General features: G+C 42.7%; 1 protein-coding gene across 1 annotated transcript; it reads left to right on the forward strand.

Moving 5' to 3' along the window:
- The first annotated feature begins 4,860 nt into the window (after positions 1–4,860).
- tha1 (threonine aldolase 1) lies at positions 4,861–9,149 on the forward strand. Its single transcript, XM_042396972.1, has 7 exons — positions 4,861–5,287; positions 6,642–6,725; positions 6,826–6,914; positions 7,017–7,202; positions 7,358–7,495; positions 8,388–8,580; positions 8,665–9,149. Exons 1-7 carry the CDS (start codon positions 4,993–4,995, stop codon positions 8,970–8,972), a joined length of 1,293 nt encoding a protein of 430 aa, XP_042252906.1. The 5' UTR covers positions 4,861–4,992; the 3' UTR covers positions 8,973–9,149.
- Positions 9,150–9,186: the final 37 nt, after the last annotated feature.

Raw genomic sequence — 9,186 nt, forward strand, 5'->3', positions numbered from 1 at the left:
GCACTGATGTCGACACCTTGACACTGCACTGGGAAGTGTGTGTGTGCGTCTTTGTGTGTGTGTGTGTGTGTGTGTGTGTGTGTGTGTATGTGTGTGTATGAAAAACCTCATTTGAGGGAAGGCTTCCCATAAACACCTGTTTTGTTCCGGTTAATATCTCTCGTCATGGTGAAGAAATGAGGAGAGAGAGAGAGAGAGAGAGAGAGAGAAGGGAGGGAGGGAGGGAGGGGAAGAAAAAGAAGAAGAAGAAGGAGGGGGGGTTGCGTGGGGGGGGGGTCACCTCCATTCCCCTCCATCTGTGAAAGAGAAGAGCTCATGTGGGATGAACACATTCGTTTATTCATTCAGCCCGTCTATTTTCAGCCCAGTGGGTTTATGGTTATTGGAAAGGCGTTGCCGTCTCGCTCCTTCCCAGAAGGAGTCAATATTTCTCCCTCTCCTTCATTTCTCCCTCTCTGCCTCTTTTTCTCTAATTCAATATTTTCTCCAAAACACCACTCTCCCTCCACGCACAGGCAAGGAATGCTGGAAGGCATTTGAGAGAAAACAAAACACACAACCAAAGACACAGAGAGCACATGCACACACACACACACACACACACACACACACTCACTCAGACACACATACACATACACACGTAGACAAATGTGCGAGGTTACAGAACACAGTGCCAACAGCGATCCCGGAAAACTCCTGCTCAGGACGTCCCCCACTTTCCCCCGTCTTATCGCAGTTATCCATCGCGGCTCTGTCTTGCTTACCGATGCATCTTTATCTCTCTCTCTGTTCACGGCTCTTGTCGGGCTCTTGAGACCGACTGTGGCCTTTTTACGATGCTGATGTTTGCTAATGACTTTTAATGATGACTTGTTATGGCTCATAAAACCTGGCTCTGTTACTGGCAGTATCAACTACAACATAGTGTGGCCCTGATAACACACACTGGGACTTTTATCAAGTGATTAAAATGAGAACAAGACAGCATGAGTATGCATGCGAGTGGGAAATGTATGTGTGTGGGGAGTGTGTGTGTGTGTGTGTGTGTGTGTGCGTGAGTGTGGACTGGAAAGGGAGGGAGGGAGATGGTGCTTGTGATGTGAATGTGGTCGCACCATTTGTAGGTCAGAAAGAAAAAGTGAGAGTCAGAGGGAGGAGGCAGCTGTTTTGTAATGAGCGCACCTCCCTCGTAGCCTGATCTCTGTCCACAGTAGATAAATTCCAACAAGCCTTTACCTCCAAATATTGACATAGACATGAAGGAACTGGGGCTTTATTGCAGATAAAAATAGAGGACAGGGCTGGATAAAACCAGTTTAGTTTGGGCTCCATCATGTCATGTGTGTGCGTTTGTGTTTGGGCGGGTTGGAGGGGGCGGGGGGAGATTGTGCAGGCGTGCTTTCACCTTTGTCACTCTCTACAATAAGATAAATTAAATGAGTTAGAATTAGCTTTACAGCCGAGTGCAGGGAGAAAAGGTCAGTCCAAAAGCAGGTTTGTGACCTGTGAAGAATTTGCGGGTGTCACAGTTATTTCAGAGCATTCGTGACAACATAGTGTAAACATCTCGTACACACTTGCACAGGAACAGACAGACACACACAGATGCACAGGGATATTTACGTACATACAAGTAGCACCAAAAGGGGTGGGAGGGTGGGGGCGAAAGCAGCCATTGCTGAGTGTTATATGAGGCAGTGGGTAGGAATATCTGGTACAGCTTCAAAATGGTTCCTTTCATACGTGTCAAATAGGAGGTTCTGTGTCTCCATTAATAACCGCATGTCATCTTCTGCTCCTGTCAAGTATAAGTATGGTGTCCCTCAGGGGTCAGCTTTAGGGCCAATTTTATTTTCTCTGCACATGCTTCCCCTGGGACATATTATCCATAGACACGGTGTTTCCTTTCATTGTTATGCTGATGACACGCAGATGTACCTGCCCTTTATAGCCACTGATCCTTGCGTGCTGAGTTCACTACGTATGTGATGTCAAAAACTGGATGTCACAACATTTTTCTGCAGCTTAACTCAAGTAAGACAGAGATCATAATAATTGGCCTCCAGCACATACAGCAAAACAAATCCTGCCATCTGCTGGTGTTAGAACACATTGAGCCTGATGCAAAGAATCTGTGTGTTTGGTTTGGTAGCAACTTAAAGGTATATTATACAGGATTTTCCTAAAAAACAATATATAGATTTATACAAAAATAATCCCACTCAATCATTATGACCCACTAGAAGTGTGTGGTGGTGTATTTATCTGCAGAGACTCTGCCCTCTGCCTGTATTTTCTTATTATTTTGCTGTGTTCAGGTGTGTTTCTGGGCGTCAACCTTTGGGCAGTGGGTGTGTAGCCCCCAGCCAATAACAGCGTGCAGGGTGTGAGGTCGGGACTCGTAGCTTAGCGATCAGGTTACACCGCTGTCTTCGTCTCTCTCCTGTGCTCCGCTCTGCTCTTTGTCTCTGTGTCATGGATGTATAAAGAGCTGCAGGTCCGTGTGTCTGCTTGTCCGAGGGCGGGGCTGAGCTACACACGCGCAGAGCAGAGAGGACCTTGCAATGCCGCACCCTCCCGCAGGGTTGTGCGAAGGTGTGGGCATGTTTATTTTGTGCTTTAGATCAAACTCGCCGTGAAACAATCAGAAAATATTTCATTTATCTGATTCATGGCTTAGTTCTCACTAGCGCTGCTCGCTCTCGTCATTCACTTTCTAGCTTGCTCAAGCAATGCAGCTCTCTCTCTCTCTCGCTTGTTGAACTAGGGAGGGGTCAACTTCGAATGCTGTGTGTTTACAAACACCAATCTACAAATCCTGCATGATATACCTTCCAGCAGCACACAATAAAACTTGTGCAGTCTTGTTTTTTATCATCTTAGATATATTTCCAAAATACAATCTATTTTATCTTTCAAAGACAAAGGGACCATTTTACATGCCTTCATCACCCCACGCCTCGAGTATTGCAACAGCCTCTTTACCTGCATCAACCAAAAATCTATCAGTCTGCTCCAGACTATACAGAATTCAGCTGCCAGGCTTTCAACAAGATCCAAGAGAAGTGACCATATCACACCTGTTTTAGCCTCATTGCACTTATTGTTGTCTTTTAAGGCTCTTCATGGCCTCTCTCCATGCAATATACCTGACCTCTCACATACAAGTCAGCAGGGAGCCTGAGATCCTTGGGCAGAGGTCTTTTATCTGTTCCTGAGAGGTGACAGCATTCACAATCAGAGCCTGAAGCTATGGAACGAGCTATTTAAGGAAAAAGTAAAGGTCCAGTGTGTAAAATTTAGTGGCATCTAGTGGAACAGACTTGGCAGAAATGGAATATAATATTCATAAGTATGTTTTAATTACTGTATTATCACCTGAAAATATTCCTTCCATTACCTTAGAATGAGCCTTTTATATCTACATAGGGAGCGGAGTGGCTCCTCTTCCACGGAGCCCGCCATGTTGCACTACCATGTTTCTACAGACTAAACCAAACACTGGCTCTAGAGAGGGCCTCTCGCATTTTTCGTGAGTTTTTCGTGAGAATCTCCCGATTTCATAGTGATACAAATGATATTTCTCAGTGTCTGTGTCGGGTATGTGTTGTGGTACCTTAACCAGCATGCTGTGGTTGCGTAAAACATACTGGCGGGTGGATGGGACACTACAGGCAAAGCAGTTGAAAATATCGCATTTCTACATGTTTATGCTTGTTGAACAGGTGGGTTTGATAAAGTACTTATTGGCTTTTTTACTGGCAATGTTTTTTTTGCCCAGCCCCCAAACCGAAAAAAACTCCTGTATTTTGAAACCTAAATGTTGGCAGGTATGACGGTAAGTTCTCCTACACGCTTGGGGGGTGGGGTGGGGGGTTGCAACCTAACTGCTAGATATCACTAAATCCTACACACTGCACCTTTAAATCTGTTCTTAAAACATATTTTTATCAGAGATTTTACTTGATTTTTATTGAGTGGCCTCTTGCTAGTGACACTAATTGGTTTTATTTGTTTTGTTTTCTTTTTTTTTATGATCTGCTTGATTTGAAGTTAGTTTTTGCCTTATGTGGAGCACTTGTGTGTAACGTGGGTTTAGAAATGTGCTCTATAAATAAATATTGTTATTATATATACAAAAAAATAACCAAATGCCACATAAAATATAAAGTATTCCGATAAAAGACAACTGAGGGAAAGTAGTGGAATACACCTGGGAATATTTTTTAGTAGTAGTGGCAATGGTTAAATCTGTTTGTTAGCAACCCTTAAATAAAATACCTGAACTAAATTTTACTGTTATTCTGATCTGTGCAAGTACCTGAGTATGTCCACGCTTCAAATACAGCAAAGTAATCTGAACATACCGGGGTAGACACAATAACATGATCACCTGTTCTGTATGAAATGATCCAGTGTCACAATCCTGCAATAAATATCACCTATATTAAAGTTTGCTGTGTTTAATTTTTGCTGAGACACTGTCAAAGAGTTGTTGATCTTTGTTGTTGTTGCTTGTTGTACTGGTACTTTTTAAATGTTATTCAGTCCAGTACCGTCTCAAAAAGAGTTGAATAAACACCTCCCTGACACAATCTGAACAAAATGTAAACATAAGCTTCAAGTTATTTTGTACATCCTGTGTGTCCTAAGAAATGAGGATCCATGTGTGAAGGGTTTGAAATTTCGTGGATAACATTACTTATTACAGTTTTGGCACAACAAAAGTTGTTTTGATCAATTATCCATTAAGTTGAGTTAAATTTTACATGTGAACAAACACTTTTTCTACGTAAATCAGTGTATTACTGTGTATTATAATTAGCTTTGTTTGGATAGTGGCTCCACCTTGAGGTCCACACTGCTATGTGCATGTTGATCGATCTGATCGGTCATCCATTAACTTTCCTCGCAGTCAATGATTATCGATTGCAATGATCCAAAGTTCAGCGCAAAAACACCTTCAATGAACATGATTAAAAGCGGCACATCATGTCTTTGAAAACATTTTGCTGCAGGCTTTTCTCGAAGTATTTGAACCACGGTGTCGTCGCTTCAAACAAGCCGCTCCGTGCGCGACATGCAGCCGCCGTGTTGGGACGAAGCTCCGCCAGAGGTTACTACACCTCCGGGAAGCCCAGGGACACCGGGTCTGGAAGGGCAGCCCGGGTCCAGGTGGTGGATCTCCGCAGCGACACGGTGACCAAGCCCGGGGCGGCGATGAGACAAGCCATGGCGGAGGCCGAGGTTGGAGATGATGTGATGGGGGAAGACCCGACAGTCAACGGTAACAGTAGCAGCGATGCTAAAATGAGCCTGTATGTGACCTTAGAGCGGCGGCGTTTAAAGGACCAGTTCACTGTTTTTCAAGTCAGGCGCCCTAATGAACATTGAAACAGGTTTTTCTTGCGGTAATCATTCCTCCTGTTCATACTGAGCATTAAGAACAGTGGTTATAAAACCTTTTTCATGTCAAGGACCTTAAACTGACACAAATTAGACCACAGACCCCCATCTGATAAGATTTTTGCTTTTAAATGTTTTATTACAGAAAGTCTATGAAACCCATGACCAAAATAGTCACAGATTCTGTCATTGTGTTACTTATGGATGGAATTATAGTGAAAATAAATGATTCCTCTGTTTGCTCGGGACCCCCTGAAACCCTCTCAGCCGTTCAAATGAGTTAAATCAAGTAGATATCTTTCAACGTTACAGTCTTTTTAGTGCCAAAGTCCCTTTTTTAGTTACTACACTTCCACTGCAGCTCAACAGGAAAACACAAAGAGGGAATTTGATGCTAAAAAGACTGTAAATGTGGCAGATATCCACTTGATATGACTAACTCAGACTGCTGAAGCCTCATATAAGCTTCAAATAAACTTTTAAATGCATTTTTGCACTAAATGACTGTGTGGACACACTTACATTGAAAGCACATTTGAAGGGGATCTTGTAGCAACCAGTATGAACAGGAGGAATAATTAGAGCGTTCATATGGACACCTGACTGTTGCTTTAGACGGACTTGAAAAATTGTGAACCTGTCCTTTAAAAGCCCAGAATATGTAAGAACTGTAGTGCACAAAATCATGAGTAGTGATCAAGCAGTGAATATGACACAAGATGTTGGCATAACTGAATCAAGGACTGCAGACTATTATTTTATTTATTTATGTATTTATTGGGACCATGTACAGTGTTAAACATAAATGTTACCATTTGATGTACTGTACCAGAGTTATCTTATAGCTCATTTTCATCTGCAGTCCGTTAGGCAGGTCACTATTAAAATATATAACAGCACAATAACAAACAGTACAAAGCAAAAAACACACAGGACACATAATACAAAATACAAAGCTCCACACAATATCATATTACATACACTCACAATGTCAACTAGATATAAGTAGCTTTATAGATGTTATTGAACCTGTTTGTAATGCTTTGTTCCTACTTAACCGTATATCTACATATCAAAACCCTTAATTTATTCTGAATCTGAATGAATCAATCTGTTTTCATTTAATTCTCCTAAAAGATTTGAATGATTATGCAGGTCAAAGCAGCAGCCTGAAACTCACCCAAATAGCAGAGAAGAAGAAGAAGTCTTGCATTGTTTGATTTTTGTTTTTTCAGAGTTACAGAAAATTGCAGCTAGTATGTTTGGGATGGAGGCCGCTCTGTTCGTCCCCTCTGGAACTATGAGTAATCTCATCGCAGGTGAGCTGTTCTAAGTTTGTGATCAACTGTGCTTTTTATTGTCTCGGTCAGTTTTTATGAGGTCAGAATGTTCATTTTGTGCGTGCAATTTATCGTGCAGTGATGGTGCACTGCAGGGAGCGAGGTGATGAGATGATTGTGGGCGATTTATCCCATTTACACATCTACGAGCAAGGAGGGAGCGCACAGGTGAGTTTAACGGAGCAGCAAACCCTTCACCGCATCTACAGAGTATTGTTTTTTTTTTATTTACTTGGCGGAATTCACTGTGTGTTTGTCGTGTTGACGCAGCTGGCTGGTGTCCACGCCACCATGGTGACAACCCTTCCCGACGGGACATTTGACTTGGAGCAGCTGGAGTCAAAGATCCGCCACGGTTACCCCGACCCACACTACCCCCGCTCACGCCTCATATGTGTGGAGAACACACAGAACATACAGGGAGGACGTGTGATGCCTCTACCCTTCCTGCAGCAGGTTTATTTTTCACATATATACAAGTGAAGTCAGGAATCTCAGCAAAGCTCACGCTGATAGAATAACTTTAACGCGTCGCCATGTGTGAATGCAGCAGTGATACTCGCCTCACTACGTCAGACAATTCAGCAGATGTGTTTCCGTGTGTTTCCAAGGTGCGCGCTATAGCGGACAAACATGGTCTGTCAGTTCATATGGATGGAGCCAGAGTGATGAACGCCGCTGTGGCCCAGGGGGTGACTCCGTCCACCATACTGCAGCACACACACACCGTCAGTGTGTGTCTCTCCAAGGTGGGACAGCCGAACACACACAGAATGCACCAGAACATACCTATTTCAGGAAATTCATGTGCAACTTTTGTAAAATACAAGTGAGTAGAGTCAAAACCAACAAAGAACTTTAAGACAAAGCCCATGATGCAACTGCAAATGTCTTTTTTCCCCAATAACTCAAAGATATTTAGTTTACTATCACAGAGAACTAAAGAAACCAGAAAATATTCACATTTAACCTCTCAACATCCACCGGGTCGCTGACGACCTGCTTAAGCCCGTTATAAGCAGCTTAGCGTCACGCAGTAATGAATAAAAGCAATTGGCACAATTTGGCCACTTGGAGACATTTTGGAGAGGTTCAGGGACACAAGTGACACCACAAAGTAAAAACTCACTCCCCTAAGGTCAGGCCTAGAGGTCTGGAGTTTTATACAGATGTGGATGACATGATGTAGAAGGTATGTGGTGATTTGCACAGTTCTGGCATAAAGCATGTCCTAGTTATTATTCAAATATGACTCATTATAGACGAGGACCAAAAACACTTCTTTGAGCCATATATTTGAACTGATGTAATTTTGATTGTGTTTTAGCAGCAAGCTAAATAAGCACATGTCCAGAAACTAGAAGATGTTACTTTTCAATTAAAGCCTAATACATGTATTTTGGCCTCACAGTTCTTTTGTTATAAGCTTTTCCATTTGGGTATGCGAAATGGGCGAAAATTCAAAAAAAAGGGTGGATGTTAAGAGGCTATGAAGCTGGAACCAGAGAATTTTGGCATTTTTTTCTTATGAAATGACTCAAAATGATTACTTTATTATCAAAATAGTTGGCTATTATTAATTTTCAATTAATCATACAGCTCTAGAGTCATATTATATTAAACTGTCTGGTTGTGTAACAGGGTTTAGGTGCCCCTGTGGGAACCATGCTGGCTGGACCCCGAGATTTCATATCCCGGGCAGTACGGTGCCGTAAAGCCCTGGGTGGGGGGTTGCGGCAGTCTGGTATACTAGCAGCAGCTGGAAAACTGTCTCTGCTGGAGATGATAGGAAGACTGGAGGAAGACCACCGCAATGCAAAAACATTTGCTCAAGGTGCGTAGCTCTTATTTCTCCGTAAAGGTTTATTCTGCCGTTGTGGTTCCGCTCGTGACTTCCTGTTTCTTTCTCCTCTCCCAGCTTTGCTAGACTGCGACCCTCCTCTGTTCGCCGTAGACATGGCAGCAGTGGAGACAAACATCCTGCGTTTCAGACTACAGGAACCCACTTTGAGTCCTTCTGAGTTCTGTGCCCGCATGGCCCAGGTTGGGGAGGGAGAGGAGACTGCGCTGGGACAGGGGATACAAGTCCTCATGTACCCTCATTTTGGAAATTCTGTACGGGCTGTGTGGCATCTCGGGATATCACCCGAAGATACCCAGCTGGCCATCCAGAAAATGCAGTTTGTGGCTTCTCAGTTTTTAAAGGAAAAACTCAGGGCCCAGTGAAACCTGATGTCTTCCCCTGATGTGTAATCAAATTTATAAAACTAATCTTGAATAATCTCCACAGACAAATCTAGAAAAAGACTCAATCAAAGGATACAGCACTTTGGATCACAAGTCTCTTTATATTAATACATGTTTTACTGTAATTTATATTCATTAAATTTTTACAAAACACTATATTTTGTCAAGGTTTATTCTTCCATGTTGGTTAATT

This window comes from Thunnus maccoyii, chromosome 20 (genome assembly GCF_910596095.1).
Source record: "Thunnus maccoyii chromosome 20, fThuMac1.1, whole genome shotgun sequence".
Lineage (NCBI taxonomy): Eukaryota > Metazoa > Chordata > Actinopteri > Scombriformes > Scombridae > Thunnus > Thunnus maccoyii.